The sequence below is a fragment of the Durio zibethinus genome, chromosome 24, assembly GCF_047325235.1.
Source record: "Durio zibethinus cultivar Kanyao isolate XHJ-2024 chromosome 24, ASM4732523v1, whole genome shotgun sequence".
Lineage (NCBI taxonomy): Eukaryota > Viridiplantae > Streptophyta > Magnoliopsida > Malvales > Malvaceae > Durio > Durio zibethinus.
The window spans coordinates 10,375,093-10,401,075 of NC_143185.1; the positions used below are offsets into that span (position 1 = coordinate 10,375,093).

The 25,983-nt window shown below is 27.9% G+C and overlaps 1 protein-coding gene and 1 long non-coding RNA gene across 3 annotated transcripts; one reads left to right on the forward strand and one right to left on the reverse strand.

Moving 5' to 3' along the window:
- Positions 1-2,265: 2,265 nt before the first annotated feature.
- On the reverse strand, positions 2,266-7,555 carry LOC111316367 (uncharacterized). Of its 2 annotated transcripts, XR_016333416.1 has the most exons (7): positions 4,622-7,555; positions 4,326-4,437; positions 3,891-4,059; positions 3,302-3,364; positions 3,003-3,199; positions 2,758-2,890; positions 2,266-2,493 (listed from the first exon to the last, which is right to left on the reverse strand). It is a non-coding gene; the product is annotated as an uncharacterized LOC111316367 (long non-coding RNA). The 2 variants fall into 2 exon arrangements; XR_016333417.1 differs by lacking the exon at positions 2,758-2,890.
- Positions 7,556-9,435: 1,880 nt separating this feature from the next.
- LOC111316369 (uncharacterized) lies at positions 9,436-10,535 on the forward strand. The gene has a single exon (XM_022918339.2). It carries the CDS (start codon positions 9,677-9,679, stop codon positions 10,388-10,390), a length of 714 nt encoding a protein of 237 aa, XP_022774074.2. The 5' UTR covers positions 9,436-9,676; the 3' UTR covers positions 10,391-10,535.
- The last annotated feature ends 15,448 nt before the right edge of the window (positions 10,536-25,983 follow it).

Genomic DNA, 25,983 nt, shown 5'->3' on the forward strand with positions numbered 1-25,983 from the left:
TTTTTAAAGAATTTTTTGAAAATTTTGATCACTAGTGATCATCAACGACAACCATTAGTGGTGGAAAAAGCGACGACAATGGTTGTCGGTGGCCGGAGAGTTGCTAGCTTTTAAAAATTTTTTAAAAGAAAAAAAAGACCTTTTTTTTTTTATGCAGAAATGAGGAAATGAGGTAAAAATTTTGGTTTATATATAAGCAAAGGAGTCCAAAACAACATTGTTTTGGGACCCCAAGATAAGTGCGTTGGCTTACAACCTGACCTAGTGTCCATTCGCTTGACCTGGTCACCCGTCTTAGCATCCAGGCCTAGGTCGATCTAGATGAATCGCCAGTGAACCAATTTTGAACCAGTCTGAATTGGCTAGAACCTTGTGAACCACCCCAAATCGCCATAAAACCTGCCTAAACCAGGTGAATTGGTTAGAACCGTTGATCGGTTTGGTTCAGGCAATTTTTTTTGAATTTTTATTTATTTATCTTTTATATTGAGTTTTATCATTAATATTTATGCTTGTTAAAACTTTTAAATTTGTTAGAATAAATTTTTGTTGTTATATAATAATAATTAATAAAAAGATAAATAAAAATAAATATTGAAAAACATAGTTAAAATTTGTATAATAATAATAAAGATAATAATGTTAATAACAATAACAATGAAAGTGATTTCTAAATTTGAAAATTATTTTATATTAAAAAATAATAAGAAAAATAATAAAAATAATATAAGAAAGAAAATTTTTGTCTGACGATGAAATTAAAAGGTACTTCGAGTAGTGATATTTAAAAAGTCTCTAGGTGAAAAGATTTTTTTTAAATACTACCAACATAGTGGAGTATTTATAAAAAAATTTTAAATAACATAAAAAATTTTTCCTTTTTGCTATAAAATTGAAATAATAAAGAATCAAGAAAAAGAAAATTTTATCCAAGGATAAGATTCTAAAAATATTTCGAATAGTGATGTTTTATGAAATCTCTAGGTGAGAAGATTTTTTTAAATATTACCAATATATTATAGTATTTATAAAAAAATCTTCAATATGATAAAATTTTCTCATTTCTTCAAAATTTAAATAATAAAAAATTGATAAAATTTCTAATGAAAGGACTAAAATGTGTGCATCAACATATTATCATTCGCATTGTATGCACAATATAGTTTTTTTACAAAAAGTAAATCCAAGCTTCCAAAGATGAGATCTAAGGTATTCGAGAAGTAATGGCTAAGAAATCTCTAAGTGATAAAGAGTTCTTCTAATATTAACAACGTATTAGAATATTTTAAAAATTATTTCAATAAAAGGGTTCTAATTTATTTTTCTTATATAAAATAGAATAACAAAAATAAAATAAAATTTTAATAAAAAAAAAAAATTCTACTAAACGTAAGAAGTCGAGCAAATTACTTTTTAAATACCAAAACTAAAATTGTTTTTGTCAACATTAATGGATAACTCGTAATTAATTGGTAACATTTTAAACAGGTGTTGTAAGGGTGCTAATCATTCCTTACGTGTAACCAACTTTCAGACTCAGACTATTTTGCAGACTTTAAAATTATCTTTTAATAAATTTAATTAATTTTAAGATTTTATTAAAAAAATAAATTTTAATAGGTGGCCAATCGCACCCAACCAAAAAATTATTGATAACGACTCCATTTTTTTTTTTCGTTTTCAAATTTGTCAGACAATCCTAAAACTATTACCACAGACCCTTACATTATATAAACACTACGACAAAAGAAGCTTTTAATAAGGGTCATGACCCTCACTAAAAGTCTATATAATCCTCACTAGTTCTTTTAGTAAGGGTTATTATGAACCTCACAAGTTATCGTTGTAAATTCCCTCATTAATTTTATATAATAAGAGATAAAACTCAACCTTCATTGTATCTATCATTTACAAAGGCTAAAAATTATAAACAATTAATGAAGCCACTTTTGACCCTCGCTAAATATAATAAAACTTATAGTGAAAGTTAAATTTAACTCACTATATTTTTTATGTTTAGTGAATACTTTTATTGATCCTCACTTAATGTTTTTAATTTTAATAAAAGTTTTTATTAACCCTCACGTAAAATTACTTTTATTAAAAATTGTGAGCCTTACTACGATAATTTACATCATTTTGTGAAAAAAATTATCATCCTGAAAAAATATTTATTTATTTTATTTAATTTATAATAACTACTATATATTTTTAATATTTCTAATTCTTACTCCAAATAAAACATAAATAAAGAACACTTGTTCGAAAAATATTGTATAAATCCAAATAAGCATCCAAATACGCTAGTCTTGAACAATTTGTGCCATCTCCATAAGATACAAAAGCAATTAAATCAACTTGTCAGAATGATACAAAATGAAGAAATGGATACACAATCTCGCTTTTTCTTTATGTCCACCTCCCTTGGACCAAGTCTAGGAGTGTCAATAGTTAGGACAACTGCCTTGTATCCGCATTTCATGATAATTCCTCCTGCATAAAACCAGTTGAACAAAACGTAGGATTAGTACAAAATACTAATATCCAAAAATACGAATCGTACTATAAATGTATCACTTGGTAAGGATGAAGAATTAAGTTGGAACTTCAGATACTTCTTCCGGTTTACCTGATGTAAATTAAAAATTAAAAATTAAAAGAACAATGGCATTTTGCTCTTATGATTTACATTATAGGTTAAACAAACGACTTCTAACAATGTGTACTTGGAAATATATCTAATTTAAGGTGGCATACCTTTGGTCTGAAATACAAAGGAAGATCCAAGAAAATTGTATAACTCTCAGTAATCGCAAAGTCATGCATCATGATCGGTTCTGATATTGTTATTGGTACTGGGTTGTGCATGAAACCATCTTTTGAAATAACTCTGTATGTGATATATGGTGGCATGTGTGAATAGCCAAAAGTAAACATCTCACCCACATGCAGAGATCTCATAAATCAAAAGAATTTTTACCATTCTGTAACTAATAACTTACTGATTGCATTTTTAATGATGGGTCTCACCAGTGACTGGATCGACCTTCAGATGAGCAGTGAAGGAATGTGCCAACCGCTTGTCATAATCAAGCATGCCAAGAGTTTGGAGATCTCCATCCTCCAAAACTTTGACGACATTTGCTTGTTGCAACAGGGATTACAATTTAATGCCTAAGTTTGATTGAAGAAAAAGATCCTAGTAAAAGAAAAAAGGGATTGCAAATAGATGTGAATTTTAGCATCTTTAACCCTCTTCATTCTTTCTTAAAAGAAAACTAAAGAGAGAAGACAAACTTACAAGGTTTATCAGCCTCTTAAAGTGCCAGAACTTTCCCACGATGATATATGAGAGCTTTATTAGCTGTACAATGTTGATATGCTTGGTCAGAGTTTCACATCAACAAGATAAGCATTTTAAAACAGGTAAACTACTAGTGATGAGCAATAACAAAAAAATGGAAAGGGGATTGTTTCAGACTGCATTTTGATGGATAAATGTGCCATGGCTTCATGGAGTAAATTGAGGGACAAATAAGTTTCAGTAGCTCCCTTCCTAAAGGGTACCAGATCAACTAAATGTATCAGAATGAAGAATGTAAACCATAATCCATTCTACGTCACTCAGTGTTTCACTAACATTTCCTTTCTGTTGTGATTTAGATAGACAACATTGGGATCTTAGAACCATTCAGCCATATCTTTGCTTTCTATGTGCAAAACAGACACCAAGACATACAAATACTAGCACCCAACAAGATAAAGCATAAATGCATCACAGACGTCGTGCATAAGCAATAAGAAATCCATTTTTTATCGTGCAACAGCATATAATAGAACTTGCTGAAAGCACATGCCTTGAATCCAATGAACAGACTCAACAAATTTACCTGTCCCATTTCCATATGACAGATCTAACACTTTTAGCCTTTTCTCTCAGCTTCTGTATATTGACCATGAGCAACCCAAATAGCCCCTTAAGGTCTCCGACTTGCAAAATGACATATTCAAGAGGAGGATAATGACATCTCCGGGATAAGCATTTGCAACAGAGGTTTCCTACAGTTAATATTAAAATCTTAATGCTTCTCTTAAAGTCATGGGACTGTGCAGCTCATGCCATTACTGTTTAGATTTCATAAGGGCACACCACTTAAGAACAGCTCAGGGAAATTGAAAAATAGCGAGTACAACTTCGCAATGCTTTATATTACATTAATTCGGGAAGAATATTCCCCTCTAAATAGCATTATAATGAATAAAAAGTTCACTAATTATAACACTTTTCAACCTTTTCTGTCGAGAAGGTAACTTGTAAGGTATACCTTCATAAATTTTGCCGCCCCAAAGAACTCTTCTTGTTTAAGACATGATGTCCTCACGTAACGGGAGAAATATGTTGCCTTTCCATCTTTAATGCGCATACCATCAATCATTCTGCAAATTAAGGAATTAATAGTTTACCATATGTTATTTCTGTTATGTAATGCAACCGTATTAAAAATTAAAGTCACTGGTAGAATTCAATAGAAGGAAAAAATGCACACTTCAAATAGACTTTACTTTAGATTTTTACTTGGTGAATACATCTTCAAATAGTTAAAAATTAAAGACACTTTACCAGTTACTTCAAGCTTACATCTTCAATTTTGCTCACCTCTGCTATAACATTAATAAGGCCAAACAAAGTAACTATTAGTTAACCTTAAAAAATTAGAACTATAAAATGGAAGTGGATAATAGACAAAAATTCAAAACAACAAAAAGAAATTAAAAGAATCAAGGAAAGAGAAAATGTGTTGTACTCAACTTGCAGTTTTTGCAGCAGTCTCAATAATAGTTTCATTAAAGCTTGTACTCAACTTGGTTCAATTCCAGATAGAAGGAAACAAATATATTAAACATTTCCAGTGTTAGCAAAAGGATGTATTTAAGTGATCACAAGTAGAATTTACCTGTTATCTTTTGTATCACCGTTACTTTTCCTTATTGCTGTCAAGGCTGCAAGTTATAGGGCACATTAAGAAAAGTCAATGCAAGTGTAACAATTGTGCTAACAAAAAGAGGAAAAAAAACAAAAACATCAAAATGCAATTAAATGCACTTTCTTCAGTACATCCATTTTTCTTGTAGTGAATAATACATCCATGCAAGAAATTAAACAAACAAATTAACATAAAATTGAACTAGAATTTGAGACTTGAACCGAGAGCTAAAAATTTCAAGACCTCTTTTTTGCCATCGAGAATAGCTTCAAGTGAGTGAATACCATTTGAACTTAATTTTCAAACTCTTGTAATTTTAACTTTCCCAACTAAACTGGCAAGCCTACCTATAAAAATAAGAGATTTTAATCATTCCATTTAATTTAAACGACTTAATTTTCAAACTCTTGTACTTTTAAATTCAATTTTCAATATCATTTCTGATCTTTTGCCTAGTTATTGTTAGATCATGCCTTTTTTTTTCTAACCTAAAACGGCCATAAATTTTTGCTACAATTATGTAACATATGGGTAGAGATCAATGTGGATTCATGTGTTAAGATAGTGAACAAGTTTTTTTTTTTTTTTTTTGTTAATACGGTGTTATATTATACAACCATAAGTGTTATCCATCTCTTAAAGGGGCATACTTCTGACTTACCACGGCATTCATCGCTAAATCTAGCTGGAGCATTTAATATAATTAAATGAAATCTTTAAGAAGAAAACTCAAGTCTTATCCCGGCATTAAAAGAAATTATTTCATTTATTGTCAATAGAGTTTTTAAGATTACATAACTAAAGTTAATAAGGTGAGATTTTATCCTCTAAAATATATTTTATAAAAATAAAAAATTAATTAAAAAAATAAAATATGTATCAACCTCTTAATTTCGTTTATGAAATTAAAAAATTATACAGACAGTATATCAAATATTAAGTTGAAATATAAACTACCATTATTATAAAATAAACTCATAAACAATGCACAAAGTTAAAGCATAAATTTTTGGTCTATATCGACCAAGTATCAAAAGAGAATGTTGCCCACATTTGCATTAATTGAAAAGACAAAATTCTCATGGAGCAGTTGTTTACCAGGATCTTGCTTAGTACTTGGTTGTAAGCTTTAGCTTGCTAGCATGCGTCTTTAATTCTCCGATATTGGAGCCACAAAGTATTCCAACCGGAAAAATAAGTAAAAGTCTAACCAGAAAAGTTAGACTCGTCTAACATGAATGCAAATCCTAGAAGACACATACCATGTATGAAATCTACAGCTTGTCATATATCAGCAAATGATGGAGCAAAAAGATAGCCCCTTGTAGGAATCACCAAATGATTGGTGTTGTTAGCCTACCAGGGAAGTAAAAAACAAAAACAATGAATATTTGAGCTTTGAGGTATAGCTAAGACAGAAAAAATACTACGTTTCTGATAAAAAGGTAACAGGCAACATTTTTAAAATTCTGTTGTTCATATCCTAGCTAAATATGCACCTGACCTACCTTTGTTGCAAGATCACTAAGAGAAAACTAAGTTCCACCTCAAATCCAGGAATTAATTATAAGACCCAATTGGTTAGGGAGTATTTCTGAATTATAAATCCTAAAGCAATTGGTTTATATATAAGACCCAATTGGTTGCAAGATCACTAAGAGAAAACTAAGCTCCTCTTCAAATCCATGAATTAATTATAAAACCAAAAGCAAATCCTATTTACAGCATTGGAACATAGCGAAATATAGGTGTCAAATTACTCAAATCAGTTAACTTTTTAGCTTAATTCTGTATTTAAGAGGATTGAATCTCAATTGAGCTTTAATACATTATGATTTTGGCTTTCAATCAACGAGGAACATTTCAAGTTTCGAAATTTTCTCGAGATCGAAAGCAATATTGAATTGAGATAAGATCTAAAAGGTTAAGGGCCGACGACAGAACTAAGGAGAGAAACGGGGTCGTCGCGAAGTCCGAGGACGTCACGAGTGGCGCGAGGAACATGGAGGAAAACGGCAACGCTTTACTCCTCTAGCGAAACGGCGATCTCTTCGGAGACCATTTGGAACTTCATTTTGAGATCCACCATGTGCTTGTCGAGGGAGTCTTGAGGGTGCCGAGTCTTGCGCACCGAGTTTATCCATTTCTTCATATCGAATTTCTTCAAAGAATAAGTTGCCATTTCATTGAATTCTTTTGATTAAAGAAAAAAAATCGAGGAGCAGCTCAGCAGTGACTGAGGTCTAAAACAAAAAGGAATCGAAGGGTGCTGCTTGATGCTCCGTGATGACTAGGCTTATTAAGAAGAGAGAGAGGGACAGTGGCAGTAATGGTGACAGCGTCGGTGGTGGTGACCAGCGCAACCTCGGTGACAATGCTAAATTGGGGGCAAAAAAGAAACCCTAGTTCTTCTTGGTTGAGTGAGAAATTTTTTTCTTTCCCTAGAGATAAAATTATTTTTCTTTGCCTTGTTTTCAAATAAAAAAGATTCTTATGTTCAATTTTGTTTTATTAATTCACGATAAAAAATTTGTGGCTAGGTTCACTTTTGAATTTTTTTTCTCAAGAATAATGACTATCTAATTTTTTGCCTTTGAATATTAACTTTCAATAAAATCATAAATCATGATAATAATTTTTTATTTACTGCTTTTGTAGAATTTTTTGCACTAAATATAATTTTTTTAGTTTTGGTTACTATTAAAAAATATATTTTTTATGATATTACAATAACTTCCACAAAATTTACAAAAGATTTTATTTATATTGTTTAATTTTTAAAAAATATATATAAGTTAATAAATTTTATTGTGACCTTTACTAAATCTATTTGTATTCATTTTCAACTCCAATCTCAATTACCGTTGTGAAATTTTATATTTGTAAAATAAATTTGTGAGAATCAATTTTAGATTCTTATAAAAAATATTAATTTAGCCAAGATCATTTGTGATTCTCACAATAGAATAACTTTTAGTGAGGGTAAAAATATATTACTCACTAAAATTACTCTTAATAAAAGTTATGATAGCCCTCACTACAAAAAGAGTGTTTAATGAGAGTCAATACTTGATCCACGTCAAAGTTTTCACTAAAACACATTTTTCTTACAGTGAAACGTCATCTATTATATAATTAAATAACATCATTTATTATAAGAAATATTGTTTATTGAACAAAAATTTTTTTGTTTGAAAATAAATATTTTATTATAATATTTTGTTAATTTTAAATAATTGAAATATCATTGACATATTACATATACATTAACAATTTTTATATTATATCTTTATCAAATAAAATCAAATTAATTATTCAAAAATTCAATAAAAAAAGTAAAGTAAAATAATTGAATTAATTTTTATTTTGGATAAAATGATATTTTTTTCATGTACATACCATATGTCAAATGTCGGGCTTTGAATGCCTTTGTGCTTGTTAGGTTAGTTTTGGTTTATGACATAATTTTTATAATATTGAAAGGTATAATTGTTTAGGGTCGAGATAAATTTTATTTTTCATAAAAAATTTTTAAAAAGCCTCAAGATGAGAAAATTTTTTTTGTTTTAATTGTTTTCTTCCTTTTTTAACATCGTTAGACATCTTAAAAATCTTTTAATATCACATTTCTCAAACTAAATAAAAAAATCTTTCTACGAAAATTTTTAAAATTTGCAAACCAAATATTCCCTGACAACGACCATGCGCATTTGAGAAAACATGTATAGGCAATAGCCAAACTAAACTTTTTTTTTTTTGTTACATCAGCAGGGTAAACTAAATCTTTGTTGAGTGGGGGGAAAGTTTCGAGGAGAAAGGCAGCACGGCATCTAAGATGGTGCACTCTACCTATTTTCGTTCTCTTAGTATGGCCCAATGCCCCTGCGCAGGGTAGACGGCAAGACCACCAATTAACCACATAAAGCCAATGAACTAGTCAACAAAAAGTCAGCAACATTAAACATTTATTGATGGCTTAATTTTTGTTTTATTATTATTATTTGACTAAAATGATTATATATATAATATATATATATATATCCACTCCTAATCAAACTTTTTATTATTTAAATGAATGGATTTTCAGATGATTCAGAAGCCCTTATATTTTGTACTCTTAATAATAAAGAGTGTTTTGTTTTGAACCAAACAAAAGAAAGTGTACCAAGAAATCATTTTATTCTCTGGTTCTATTTTTTATCCATTTTTTAATGGGTCAAATTATATCTCTTTTCTTTTTTGAATACTTAACTTTTTATATTTTAAAATTATTTTTCATAATTGTTTTTACTTTTAAACATGAAAACCATGAAACATCGATCTTATAAAAAAAATATTTTAACCTTTTATGTCAAATACATTAAAATTAAAGCTTTTTTTTTCAAATATTCATAAAATTCAAGGAGGGATAAACAATTTGGGTGGGGAGGGAAGATATATTTATTTTCACTCCAATCCATATTATTTTTCGTGTGAACAATTCAAACGTAGCTTCCGTGAGTGATATTTTCTTATAAAACTGAAATTTATCTATTGATATTTTTCATTGGGTTACATAAAAGTAAAATAGCGATTGACATTTTCATGGTGTAAAAATGTTTAAAAGACACCAAATTAATAGAGTGCGGAAAGGGTCATATGTATGTAGCTTTCAACAATCAAAATCCATGTATGCTAAAGCATAATAAATCATGCAATTTATGTGCATATTGCTCTTCCCATCAAATTTCTCCTCCGAACAATCCGGCGTTAGCTGGGATGACCCCAATTCTCTCACCAATAGCAGATGCTTGACTTTGTTTCTAATTTCCCCATTCCACTTCCACACGCATATATTTTTGTTTGAGTCTTTGATTCTTTCTACTCGGATCAGAATGGTCTCAGATGATTTTAGCTTCCCAAAAATCACCAACCCTTTGCCTCAATTGACATCTTTACCATCGTTATGGCGAGTAACTTCCTTGGTCTATCCAGAATATGGAGATAATGAAGAGGATGTTGACAGTCAAGTACTGGGCCTCCAAAGGAAGAGCTTCTCGATCGCCTGCTTATCAGAAAGGGAAGCGAATAAGAGAGAAAGTGATGATCCGGAGAAAATGGACATGCTGTGGGAGGAGTTCAATGAAGAACTGAAACGGGTCTCTTCCTCGAGCAGCAGAAAAGATGCGAGAGTAGTATCATCAAGGGGAAGCGGTACTGGAATATTCGCAGAGCCCAGCAGAGAGTCGTCACTGGAGCTTTACAACGGTCAGGCTCAGGCCCGGGCCCATGCCTCGAAGATGACCAAAACAGGCATAGGCAGTGGGATGATTTACCACAAGCGGCAGAGTAAGAGCATGTTGACGGTGATGAAGACCCTGAAGAAGATGTTTTATCTTCGCAACTTGGTTTGGGTAAAGAACTAACCGGTCGTTGGTACGAGTGTTTTTCTAAGCTGTAATGTATCCTGATATAAGGACTGACATTTAGAAAATGAGTTGGGGTGTGTCTGGAGTTGCATATACTGTATAATTCTAATCTAAAATTAATGCCATCGTCATCCCTTAACTCTTCTTTTATGCTCATCATTCATCCTCTGACTCTTCTTTTACGTTATATATATATATATATATATATATATATATATGTAGTTAATTCGTAAACTAAAAATTTAATTTATTTAGTTTATACAATTATTTTTAAAAATAATATTTAATTAAATTTTATTTTTAGATTGTGATATTTTTTATACCAAAAAATATATATTTTCTTCAGTTTAATCCTTCTAATTTGTATGACCAAAATGATCCTAACCTAGCATGATATAAGAGTGTCATGTCATTTTATTCCATTTAAAGGTGAATAAAGATAGTTTATATTTCAGGCCATTATAACAAATTTGGGTTTTAGCTACATTTTTTGGTTTTTTTTTCACTTTTTTTTTTCTAAAATCTTTTTATTCGAGCGAAAAGTCTAATAAAAATGTAATATTCCAACTTTCTGTGCATCTTTGGATGTTCTTTGTTTGTTAATTTACTAATTTTTTATTTATTTCACGATATAATAACAAGCCAGATTTATTTTATTGGAACTAGTGAATCGCAAAATTATATTGAGATAAAAAATTCTTTTTTATTTACTACAGTAAGTTAAAAACTTTTCTAATTAAATGATTAAAATTCGGGTTTCATCTCATTGATAAAAAAATCCCAAACATGTTACAACTACAAATTCTCTGCGAAAATTTTTTGATTAATTAAATTTATTTTTATCAATTGTTTATTTAAATCTCTATTCATATATTTAATATCTATGTGACTTTTTTTATCACTTGAAATTCTTATTTTATTATATTATATTAAAGTTGCAGTTTAAATTTATTAGTTCATATAATTATTTTAAAAGATAGTATTTAATAAATTTAAGATTCAAATTTTAATATTTATAATATTTTTTTATTCTCAACTTACAACTTTTTTATATAAAAAAAAAAAGAAAAGAAAATTGTAATGCTTCTCAATACTTTGATAGAGCCTATTAAATTATTTACTCGAGAAAACATTTTGAAAACATCTCACTATAAATTTTTCTAGCCATAAGCTATAAATTTTTCTAGCTATAAGTTTTAAAAACCTTTTGAAAAAATCTCCTTACATTTTTCGAGCTATAATTTATATACATAGTTTCTAATGCAAAAGGTAAAAGAAAGAAATAAGAAATAAAAAATAAAAAAGAAACCTCTATGTGGTCTTTTTAATATATAAATATTAAAAATGCCTTAAATGGGGTGAGCAACAATTTCATAATGAATGGTAGAAATGTTCATAATTTGATTTCAATAGAAATAATCGACCAAATCAATTTAATTTAATTAATCAAAATTAAATTAAATTAATTCTATTCAATTATCAAAAGTAATTTAAATAAAATTTTGATTTTTGATTACATTGATTAAAAAACCATTTTAACCATACAATTAATTGAAATTACTCATGATAAATGCACCGCTACATACATATGCTTATTGTTGCCCTAAACCTAAAACACTCTCATTTCATTTCTGCCTTCCTCAACCTCAATATTCATTATTCTTAGCCACTTTATTTTCTATTCTTTCACTTCTTCTCAAGATTGAGCCTCAGCACTTAGCCTCCCTCCAAGCACCTCCTTTTTTTTCTTTTTTTTTTTTTTTTTTTCTTTCGGTAACTCTGGTTTATATGTGGTTTGTTTTTCTCTAGTGTTTCGTCTTAGGTTCTTGTTTTAGCTTGTGTTTGATTTATGGATTGTTACTATATATGATTAATATTGTAAAGTTCTTTGGTTTGATTTGAATTATAGCATTTTCATTTTTATTGAAATTTACTGAAAATGAGTGTTTTGTTGATAAGTAATGGAGCAGAATTTGTTTTCCAAGTTTCAAAGCAATGAAAAGAAATTCTGCCTATTCTTATTCTCACTTCTTTACTAAAAGACAATTATTTTCTTTTTAGATTGAAACAAACAAACAACTCAATTTGTTTACGATTATTATTCAGTTAACCGAATATTTTGCATACAATTTACAAATGTTTTTATATGTGAATAACTTTAATGTCTATATTTCAATTAATCAAAATTTTAATCACACCTACCAAATATATTTTGGTTGATTAATTTTTGAAAATAAATATTTTGGCTCAGTGAATAAAAATAAAATTAATTAATTTAATTAATTCAATTTTAGTTAATTCAATTTAAAATTAATCAAATCGATTGAATGAATGATCCTGATCATCTAAAATTTTTGACATAAACATTATTAGGATGGTTCATAGTTCTAGGTATTTATCCACTTATTTTGAATTGATTATAAACATGCAGATTTTTAAAATATAAACAAAAAAAATAATATTATTTGGACAAAAACTTATTTTTGTTTTAGTATATTATTTATTTATCATTTTTATATTGTACAAAATTTCTTGTTAATTTATTTTTTCTTATTGTTTATAAATAAAAATGAGCAATAGAAATTTTGAATTTGAAGACCTTTTACCAAAAAAAAATTATGGAGGTTTATAGTTTTTTTTTGTAACATTTAATTTTTGAATTGTACTTTTGATTCATTGGTGATTATAATTTTCAGAGTTAATATGGATATCTAAATTATAGTGAAATATTTAATATGGTATCTGAATCTTAAAAATTTCTAATGTGATATTAAATTATGAATCTATTAATTAATGTAGTACTTGAAAGGTTCTGTATTCATCACATATAATCATTTAGAACTAGTCATATTAAAGGTAAGTATTATATTAATTAATAAATTTATAATTCATGTATTATATTATATATTTTTAAATTTTAAATATTATATTAAATATTTTACTATAATTTATGATTCATTCATGATATTAATTTTTATTTTTATTTATGATATTAAAAAATTATTTTTTAATTATATATTTTTATAAAATTTAAAATCTAAAATCGATTTTAAACTATATGAAATAAATTTTACATATGTGATTCACGATGCTAAAGGCTACGTCCTAGTTTACTATTTAAAATTTTCATAATCAAATCTTATGTAAGTCGGTTGGACTATGGTCAATTCCTCATCGAGGGGAAAAAGTTATAAAATAAAAAAGGTGAATTACTTATGCGGTCTTTTAAGTTTGAAGTGGGCATCATTTTGATTCATAAATTTTAAAAAGTAATATATTAATTCTTATATTTTGATGATCATAATAAAATGCGCCTTCAGTCAACAAAATCGTAAATGCAACCGTTAAATGCTAAAATTATAAAAAAGAATGATGATAAAATTTTTTACTTAATACTAGTAATTTTGATAATTATAGAAAAATAAAATTACATTTTTACTCTTAATTTTGTTAATAAATATTTTTTTGGGTTCAATTTTAGGATAAAAAAAAGAAATTTGTATCTTATCTTGAAAATAAAAATTACCTATTTTTCTTCAAATTTATTTATTGTTTGTTAAAACACACAATTAGAATATAAATCATCATAAAATATTTCATCATTCATTTGTCATTTATTTTACAATATTTAATCAGCATAAAATATTTCTTCAAAAATCAATAAATATTAGTATACTATTTTCAATAAAATATTATAAAATTCATACTATCACTTGTTAATAAAAAATGACAAATTTAATTTTGGATCATAATTAAAAATTTTTACGAATTGAGTCAAATTTGGATGACACTTTTAAAGTCTCATTTAAGGTGCATTTTGACTTGTCTATTAAAAACTCGAATAGACCCATTTTACTATTAAAAAGTAAAATATTATAAAATATTTTTATATTTTTAAATATATTTTAAAATATTAATAAAATAAAAATATTTTATTAACAAAATAATAATTTAATTAGGTTGAGTGTAAGCTTTAAAAATCATGTTTACTACTCGATTTGAGTCAAAGTATAACTTGTGGATTTTGTTGAGAGCTCAATTTATGGGTAAGTTTAATTACAATTTAACAAATTATTTTTTGAAAAATAAAAAAATTAATTAATTTAAAAATTGCATCACAAAAATAAAAATAAAAAATATATAAGAATTAATATCCATAAAAATAAATTAAGAAAATAAAATTTATCAAACTTTTATTTTTTTATAATTATTTTATCTCTTAGCCTTAAACTTATAATATTATCAATACATTATCTTATTTTGTAATTTTTCTTTTTATCTTTTAATTTAAGGGTTCAACTAATAATTTGACTGATGAAAATATCATTTCATTACGAGCATTAAATTATAAAGATCAATATATTACTTTTTAGAACTTAGAGACCAAAACATATTCATCTCAAATTTTAGGAATCGCGGAAATAATTTATCAAAATAAAATAAAATAAAATATTTTGTTGTAACTTTTGTATTAAACATTGAATTTGGAAGGCACTAATAATTGTTTTTAGCATATTAACATTTTGTTCTAAGGTAACTACAATAACATACTAAGTTAGTATTTCAACAATAAAAAAATATTATATAAAACAATTATTTTATATTAATATATGTTTTCATTCAAATTATTTTACGCAATGCTGTTAATTAAAAAAGTCAATAATTTATTATACATAACATATTTGCCACTTAATTATTATATGTAATATATAATAATTAATTAATTAATTTTTTTCATTAATATAATTATATGACATGATTTGAAAGAAAAGAATATATGTTGACATGAAGTAACTATTTCATACAAACTATTTTCCTTAGATTATAGTTTTTTCATTTCTCCATTTTTCTTCATTGTGTTTTTCAAATTTGACTAGTATTTGCTAAAATTAATGCCCTTTTTAAGAGGAAAGTATAAAATGATGGAAGAACAATTTGTCTCATAATTTTGCCTCGTGTTAAAATATTTGTTTTTGATAAAGCAAAATTTTGAATTTCTCAACTTCTAAAATATTCTTTTCTCAAAGAAAAAAAAAAAAAAAAAAACTCAACACGTTATCAATGAAATATAATTAGAAAGCAAAAATTGATTAATTGTTGAATCAATTAGTATAATATTGGAGTTAACGGTTGAAAGTTCAGAAGTTGAAAAAAATTATATTTGTAATATCTTTTTCAATTAAGTGTAAAAGGAAGGACTTTAAAAGTATATTAAAATTTTAAAAAATTAAAAAGAAAAGAAAACTACTACTTAAGCAAATTAATGGATTTCTAATCACATTCATAATCTACCACCAACTGTCATTTCTTCCTAGGCTCCATTTGGATTTAACTTTGCTCCTGGTGAGGCGCGGTTAAGCATCTTTTCAGTGCGATTGCACCGTTTGGATGATCACCAGAATAGTGAGGCTCTACACAAAAGCAACAAATTTTAGGTTGGAGCAAAAAAGTCAAATGGTTCACTGGATTGGCCGTTCACCCATAAACCCATTTTTCATTTTTTTTAAAACCTTTTTTTTTTGTATTTATAGTTATATTAATTTATTTTTTATATTTTATATTTCATATCTTTAATATTAGTCTATTAAATAATATTTATAATTTTATAAGTATTGCTTTTATTTTTATTTTTATTTTGCATTTATATTTAAATAATTTAAATTATTTTTAATTATTTATTAATTTCATAAATGACATTAATTTAAAATTTTCATTATACACAAAATTTAATCTAATATCCTTAATGGTTATTTCTTTTTTCACTAACATTTATCTGAATGCTACTATTGTGTTTGCATCTAAATGCATATCCTATCATTAAGTTTAATATCACTGCTACAGTATCAATCTTACTGTTATAGTAACTAATTGTACTTTCATCATTATTTTAAATTTATCAAAACCAATCTCACCACTCATCAAAATGAACCTTAAATGACAATGCATGTCCTAAAAAGATGTACTCTTGTTCACTGCACATCAAAATGAACCCTAAATGACAATGCATGTCATGTAAAGATGTACTCTTATTTTATTTTTTATTATTATTTTTTTGTTTTGTCCCATATAAGAAAGGATTAAATACCAAAATGTCACATACTATATACTTTATGTCAGTCTGATAACTAAAGAAATAAAATTCTTATTTTGGTATCCAAAATCTCATTCGTTTAAGTATTTTGGTATCCCATACTAACACTATTAGTCAAGTTACTTATGTGGCATTAATACCAAATAAAATCACAACATGTGGCATATGTAGATACTTAATTTTGTTCGAGTAGAATTCAGCTAATCATAAAGTTCTTAGAATCTGATCGGTTCAAATCCAATAATTTTTTGGTTTTGACAAGTTTTTTTAAATTAAAATATAGACCAATTTGACCCAAATGCTCCATGGTTTAACTTGGTTAAACTTGGTCAAACAAAGTCAAATATAATCAAAACTGATCAAAATAAGTCAAACCAAATAAAACTAGAGTCAATTTTCAAAATTCACAACTATTTGGAATCAATATGGCCTAAAACTGAGATTTGTGGTTTTAAAGTATTAAAAACATTAATCACACTTTCAAAATGGCAAAATTACTAAAATATCTTTTAAGGGCATCTTTTACTTTTTTAAAGTCAAATTTTTGTAAAAACTTTTAGATTATGATTAAATATTATTTTATGATTTTTTATACATTGAAAACATTAATCATAACTTAGGAGTTGTAAAATTAAAAAAATGCCTTTATAGGTATTTTCATAAATTGACTTTTCAAAGTTCAGATTTTTGCAAAAAACTCTTGGTCATGATTTGATATTATTTGATGATTTTTAGAATATTAAAAACCTTAATTGTACATTGGAAGATTTGAAATTATTAAAATACTTTTAAAGGGTATTTTTGTAATTTAAGCTTCATGAGGTTGGTATTTCATGAAACATTCCATATCTTATTTTTTTAATTATTTGATAACTTTTGTGTAGTAAAAACCTTACTTGCACCTCAAAAGGTGTGAAATTACTAAAATACCCTTTAGAGGTAATTTAGTATTTTGACTTTCTGAGGTTGGTTTTTCATGAAAACTATTATATCATAATTTCATATTATTTTAGAATTTTCGATGCTTTAAAATCACAAAAATGAATAAAGGATCATTGTTCTTCAAAAAAATTGCATAAAAGGAGAAAACTTTCTAATAGGAGTAAAATAGTATTTTCACATTGGTTCTAGCAACATTAAAAATGTAATCTTTGGCCATAAACCTTCTGAGCCATACGATGATCTTGAAGGGCCGAATCCAAGGGTAAAAGGTGATTCCTTGCAAAATAAATAAAGGAGAAAGCATAGCCATTGGATGAAAAATGCATCCAAAGGCTTGCATGCATTTTGCATGAGATACATATTCATGTTTTAGGGTTGGAAAAGGAGGAAGGAGGCTGCTAGAAATTAGCTAGGAAAAGGGAGAAAAAAGGAAGGAAAAAAGAAAAATTAGGAAAAGCTTTGGATGGTATAAATCTATCTCTACTCTTATACATTTTCATGATAGTTTCTATGTATTTTCATGTTTGTTTTCTTTTATTTTTTATAATTTTCCAAAGAAGAACAGCCCTCTCCATGGTTTTTTTCCTCCATAACTCCAAGCTTGATCCAAGAATTCAACCAAATAATCAATATTTTGTGTTTAAAACAAATGGGATCAAGAAATAGAAAATTTCCACCATTAAATCCCTTTTGTATGGCTAAATGTTGCTTACATAATGTTTACTTGCTTGAGTTTTTTATTTTTTTTCTTTATGTTAGCTATGTGTTTGATGAAATCTTAAATGAATAAAAATGATGGATTAGTAGACTTTTGATGATTTTATGTTGTTTGCATGTGCTTTAATTCAAAACAAAAAAAAATAGTAGAACATATCTTTAAATTTTTTAAAACCCTTGGTGTTTAATCTATTTTGCCATATTGTTTGATACATGTTTAGTTTGTAATATATTTGTAAATATGACTAAATTTGTAATATGTTTGCTTTTGTATATGATCCATGCATTAACGTTTGCATTTTCATTAATGGCATTATTGGTATTTTTTGTCACATTATTCCCATGCATCAAAGTTTGCAATTTTATCAATGACAATTTGGTAATTTTGTTACATGCATCAAAGTTTGCATTTCTATCAACAGCATTTCAATAATTTTGTTTCATGAATTCCAAAAGCCTAAATCTAAAACCCAAATCCAAACCCTAAATCCTAAATCCTAAGCCAAACCTTAAACCTAAACCCTGAAACAAACCCTAAAACTTAAGCCTAAACCCAAGCCCTAAACCTAAACCCTAAACCTAACCATAAACCTTAAACATAAGACCTTAAATCCTAGACCTTAAACCAAAATCCTAACCCTATACCCTAAACCAAAATCTTAAACCAACCCAAACCTTAAAACCTAGGCCCTAAACCAACCACAAACCAACCACAAACCAACCACAAACCCTAAAACCAACTCGATCCCATTCAAGCGTTTGATTTCATTTTAATTTGTTGTCACATGCATTCTTTAATTGTCATACATTTGTATTTTATCATTTATGTTTAATTATCATGCATACATCATACATTATCATTATGTTCATGCATATTGCATAGGTTTTTAAATGAGGTTTTTCAAAGAAAAGTGTTTTAACATAAGATAATACCTAAAGTAAAAATGACTTTTAAGAATTTGGCCTAAATATAGAGGGACTCTTAACGATTATTATTTGTGTAAGGTATTATCTCAATTATGTGGGGTAATTTGAAAATTCCTAAGTTAAAGATATTTTTGAAACCCTGCCTAAATATAAAAGAGTAAAAAAAGTGTGCTGATACTTAGGACATTTTGATCTTGATACAAAAATAAATTGTTTTTGCTTTAAAAAACACTAAAAATGATTTACTTTCAAAGAAAAAAAGAGAAAAAAAAGATTTGATTTTTGGAATAAACAAAGGAATTAATTTCTAATCAATAAAAGTAGGACTATTTTTACCAAAATCTAAGGATAATATGCCATTAATTAGTACCATCTTTGACGGGTGTTATAGGACATTTTTACCAAAATTTAAAGATAACATGCAATTAATTAGTACCATCCTTGACAGGTGTTATGAGCTACTAATCCTTTTTCACATATATCCGACTTTCAGACCCAACTCTGATTTTAACAGTCCATAAAATGTTTTTTTAGTAAACTTTAAACTTGTTTTAAATGCTTTATTAAAGGGACAAAATGTTTTGGGTGACCAACCTCACTTTAAAAAAAATTGGTGGTGACTTATTGTTGGAAAAATTGAAAAACAAATAAAAAATTTGGAAAATTTTGGAAACAAAGAAAAAAGAAAAAATTATTTTTATTTATATGTTTCCAAAGAATTAAAAAAAAAAAAAACAAAGAGAAGTGTGTTGCATTTCATGCATATTTTAATTATGTCTTTTTATTTTAAATTGTTGTTATTTATTTTGTTTTTAATAATTGTGAGGCATTTAGGATAGGGGTATTTTTAGGAAAATGTGAAGGGTTTGTATGTTCCTTCGCACACACTCCTATTGCATTGCATGCATGAATTCTATACTCTCTAACCCATTTTGGGAGGAAGTAAAGTAGTTACGCTTTCGTGAGGTGTAAACTTCATTAATGGCTAGTGAAACACTCCTATTCAGATTGAATCTTTTTGGCTTGTAGCCTGTAATGAGTAAGGATCAGGGTGCCACATTAGTCAATGATGGATGATGATGTGAAGAACAATTTAAGAACCTTTAGATGTTGAATTCTTGGCCCAACATATAATGAACCTTAAGGAGCTAGCCTTAGGTAAAGACCTATCAAACCTTTTGTAAAAATTATCCGAATTAGGATATGTGAGGAACACTCTAATATAATCTATATTTAGGGGTAATAATAGTGTGAATAAGACTAAAATTTTGAAAAAGAAAAGAATAATAATATAAAAAAAGCATTCTTTCAAAAAAATTCTTTTGACATGCAATTTGATTCATTTTATGTTTGTCCAAAATGTGCATCTTTAAGAAATGTTTTAAAATAAAATTTCTTTTTACTATCCAACAAAACCAAAAAAGAAAAAAATCCCAAAATAAAAAAAATAAAAAAAACAAAAAATGAAAGTTTTTCTTAAATTCTTTGTTGGTCAAATAAAAAAATAGAAATGAAAAAAAAAACTTTTGACTCCTAGTCATCTATGTGGAATAAAAAAATGTGTGTTATTCAATTTTTCTCTTTCTAGAAAGAGGTCAAGGTTATTTCATTTCTTGCATTTCATTTGATCTCATTTGCATACATTGACATTTTTTGGAGTTGGAAATAATAATATTGCAAATATTTTTTTATTTCATGTACATCTTAATAGATAATGCATACATTCCATCTCATGCAAATCTTAATAGATAGTACATGCATTCCATCTCATGCACATCTAAATGGTAGTATCAATTTCATTAGGTTTGCATAATAAGCACTGCATTTCATGTAGACATATCTCATGCATATAATATGCTAGTGCATCTCACATAAGTATGTTTCGTCAATCATAAGTATACATCTCATTACTCAATAAGTATGTCATTCCATTTCATGCATAAGAATCCACGAATGGTAAGATGTTATAAAACATATATTATATAAATTACACTCCATGTGAACATACCTTACTATTTGTAGGTACCTAATTTTGTCTAGGTGACTTTTGGCTATTTGTGAAGCCCTTAAAATCTAACTCGGTTCAAATTCAACACTTTTTTAATTTTAACAAATTTTAAAATAAAAATTGGGACTAATTTGACCAAACGTCCCCAAGTCAAACTCGATCAAACGTAATCATATAAAGTCAAAATTAGTAAAAAAATTAGCCAAAATGGATGGAAATTGGGTCAACTTTCAAAATTTACAGCCAATTGAAATCAATGTGGGCTGAGATTGAAATTTGTGATTTTTAAAGTATTAAAAAGTTTAATCGCACTTTGAAAAGTATAAAATTATCAAAATACCCTTAAGATATTTTTGTAATTTAATATTTTTGAAGTCTAATTTTCATGATAACTTCAAAATTATAATTGATTTTTTTAATGATTTTTTATACATTCAAAACCTAAATCATACCTTGAGATATGAAATTATAAAAATACCCTTTGGAGGTATTTTTTGTAATTTGATCTTCTTGAAATTTAAATTTCATGAAAAGCTCTAGCTCATGATTTGATATTATTTGATGATCTTTAGAATTTTAAAAAATGTGACTATACCTCGAAAAATGTAAAATTATCAAACTACCCTTTAGGGGTAATTTCGTAATTTGACTTCTTGAGGTTAGTTTTTTGTGAAACATTCCAGATCATACTTTTATAATATTTGATAATTTTTGGTGCATTGAAAACTTTGTCAATACCTTAGAAGGTATAAAATTACCAAAATACCCTTTAAGGGTAATTTTGTAATTTGACGTTCTCAAAATCGAATTTTCATAAAAATTTTCAAACCTTAATTTCATATTGCTTTAAAATCACAAAAAAGAAGAAAGGTGTCTTATTTTCTAAGAAAATGGCCTATAAACTGAAAACTTTGTGATAAAGATAAAATAGTCTTTTCACTTAGCTCCAATAGCATTAAAAATTTCATATTTGACAGTGTGTATTCTTGATAGGATGACATTGGGAAGCTTGATCCAAGGGTGAAAGTTTGCTCTTTGTAAAGAAAACAAGGGAAAAATGTGGACCTTTTAATGGATTTTCAATCTCAGGGCTAAGATTTAATTAAGGATGATACTTTCATTCTTATTTGATGGATGGTTTTTCATGAAGAAGAACAGAAGAAAGTGCTGGAAAAAAATGCAAAAAATAAAGGAGGGAAACCAAAGCAAATGAAAAAAAAGAATAAAGTTGGAGCAGACTTGGAGGAAGGTAGAGTTTCTATTCTCTTTTCTTGCATTCCATTACATTCTCATCACCTTTCCATAACATTTTCATATTGGTTGTCTATATTTTTTTGTTTTTTTGGAAGATTATAATTTTTTTATTCAATCATGGCTCAAGATTCAACAACTAAATCATAGTTGGAATTGAAGTCAAAATAATCAAGGACAAAAAACAACATCCACCATTGAAACCAAATTAGAGGTTTGGCCAAGCAACTCCACCGTGGCCAAACCTCCTCTTGATTCTCGTTAAATGTTTTTTTTTGCTCTTTATGCTGATTATGGATGATCTAGTTGCTATTTTACTTGAATTTTGATTGGTTTGTTAGTGAATGTTTGGTTGTTTGGCTAATGTTCTTGCTTCCACGGTTTTCATTTTAACTAGTTCATCACATGTTTGATAAAGTTTTTCTCATGGTACAAACCCCTTCATATGGTGACTGGATGAATGATTGATACATTATTTACCTTAGTAGATGATTGTATGACGTCGAAATAGCCGGAGAACCATTCAGCCAAGCCATTCCCATGCTTGGCCAAAACTTCCAACATTGTTCATGGCCAAATTTTGCTTTTGTTTCATATTTGTTTGATTGTGTTTTTGGTTAGTTTATCAAGTTTTCAATGTGTTTGATTTAATTTCTATGCAAAATATATTAGTTTAGTAGGCTATTTTGTTGATTTTTTTGTGGTTGTTTGGTTGGTTTTCAAGGAAGAACAACAATGGAACATGTGTCAAAGTTAGAAAAATTTTTGTGTTTGATACATTTTTCACTTGTTTTTTCATGCATATCTTGTTTGTAATTTAGTTTTGCAAATGCCTAGATTTGTAATTTATTTGTTCCCTTATCATATAATTGTCATGCATGCATAATTCCACGCAACCTTAAATCCCATAAAACCTCAAATTTGAAACCCTAAAACTCTAAGTCCTAAACCTTAAAACCAACCCTTAACCCCCATTCATGCATTTACACGACATTGTACTTAGTTACATGCATTTTTAAATTACCATGCATTCATATTATGTCATTCATGCATTCATTCATTTTATTATATCTATGCATATCATACATAAGTTTTCAAAATGAGTTTTTTTAAAAGTAAAATATTTTTTAAATAAGATAATATCTTAAGTAAATATAGTCATCGATACTGATCTAAATGTAGGAGGACTCTTGGTAATTAATATTTATGTGAGGTGTTATCTTTTTTTGGTAAAGCAATTTGAAAACCTTTAAGTTAGAGATATTTTTAAAATTTTACCTAATTATCAGAGAGTGAAAGAAGTGTTTCGATACTTAAGTTATTTTCACTTTGATCCAAAAATAAAATGTCTTGTTTTCAAATTTTGATTTGTTTCAAAGAGGAAAAAAAAAGGAAACTGAATTAATTTTTAACATTAAAAAAATACAGGACTATTTTTATCAAAATTTAAGGATGAAATGCAATCAATTAGAATCATCTTCAATGGGTGTTGTAGGGGTACTAATCCTTCCCCATGTGTAACTGACTCCTAAACCTTAAATATGATTTCACAGACCTTAATTTGTTCTTTTTATAAAACCTTTAAACCTTTTAAATGTTTTACTAAAAAGGATAAAAATATTTTTGGGTGGCTAATCACACTAAAAAAAGATTAGTGGTGACTCTTTTTTGGTTTTTATCAAAATGCTTTTAAGCACCTTATTTTTCTCATCCCCCATTTATTCAGCGCTTGGGTCACCACCCTTGGTCTCGAAACGCCGTGACACCATTCCTATACCAAACATTACATTTCTTGCATACACATTCATGGGTGATGAAATTTTTATCATTTAGGGCCTTGTACATACGAAAACTCATTGTCTTAGGCATCTTTACATTTCATAACATACTCTAGCATCATTGTCATGTTCATGCATTTATAAAGATGCTTGGTATGTCATGTGAATTAGAAATTGTTTTATGGTATTATTCATAAGAATAATAACATAGACTTTTTGGTCTAAGTCCCTAAAACAAAATATCTATCTTGGTGGGTATCATGAGGGCAAAAATGGGAGATCAATTGGAGGCAAGGATCACAACATTAGAATTGAATCAAGATGAATTTGGGCACGAGCTATGAGAAATAAAACAATAGATTGGTCATTGATAGAAATGGTTAAAGGTTTGTTTCTCTTTAGGGTCTTCTTCACTTCTAATTCAATCAAATCAAGATCAACCAATCTTTGCTAAGTCTAGCATCCCTCAAAAAAATCTTGATGTATATGTTTTTTTAAGATCAGAGCTTGAATAAGCTCAAGAAAAAAATGGATGAATTGACCATACAAATGACCAAACTCAAACGTTTGATGTCTAAGATAGAGTCACAAGGTTTCATACAACATTCATTAATAATCCCAAATCTAAAACTGCACTTAAATCCTTTAAGTGTGTGTTTCCAACCTTCTTTTCAAATATCCGGGATTAGACCTCCAAATTTTGTACAACCTCTAAATGTCACATACCTAAATCCATATTCTCAATTCTTTACTCTGTCTCATATTCCATAACCTCCAGTTGGAACACTATTCCCCAACCACTTCCTTAGCTAATGCCTTAAGTTCCTACCTCTGCATCTCTAAGTCAATCCTTCAAACAAAAGACAAACAAGGATAAGACTCAACTTGACCCCATTCCTATAACATATATTGACTTATACCATAGCTTGGCAAAAGCCCACCCGATTGTTCCTGTCCTTACAAAACCTCTTAAACCTTTTTACCTAAAATGGTATGATGCCCATGCATAATGCGATTACCATAGTGGTAACCAAGTACATTCAATAAAGGACTGTACAGCCTTAAAATACAAGGTGCAAGGATTGATGAAAGTCAGGTTAATGAATTTTGACACCGCAATGAAGCCAAAAGTTGGTGGCAACCCATTGTCTGATCATGTTAGAGGTACAACAAATGTAGTAAAAAGGGGATAGAGTTTAAAAATTAGGTAAAAAAGTTTAGGACCTTCTAAAAAATGTATATGACTGCCTTCAAAGAGGTCATCTGCAAATATCAAGAAATGGTAATGGGTTCATCATTGTGAATATTTCAAGCAAATGATACAAGATTTGATGAATTCTAAGACAATAGAGTTTTATAATGAGGAAGAAAAGAATGATGTGAGCATGATATCAAGTTAGCTTTCAGGGGGTTTTCATTCTAAAACCCTTGATGATTTTCTATGAGGAATGAAAACCAGTGATGGATGAGTCAATTCTTTACCCTAAAATAACAGTGCCCATATATATTCCCAATTTGTGTCTCTATAAAAGTGATGAGGTAGTCCCATAAAAGTATTATTGTGATGTAATAGTCTAGGGATCAGGCGTCAGTGTTACTTTGAACAGTTCAAACATTGGGGATACAACAAATGTATCAGGGGTGAAAAGACATTTCATAAAATGCTACACTACTTTCAATGATGTAGTTCATTCTTTGATTGATGCAAATCTTGCAAGATTTTAAAAAAAAATAGTTAATGGCTATTATAATTGAATAATGAGAGAGTCAAGGATCAAAATTCTAAAGATATGCTAGTCTTGTAAGTTTATATATCCTTGGGAGTGTTGAAGGGGGTTTGAATGATTGCACTGAATGAATAGACTTTAAATTTCAA

Bases quoted from the DNA above. Each gene is read 5' to 3' on its own strand.
- LOC111316369 (XM_022918339.2), top strand. From the start codon at position 9,677: ATGCAATTTATGTGCATATTGCTCTTCCCATCAAATTTCTCCTCCGAA.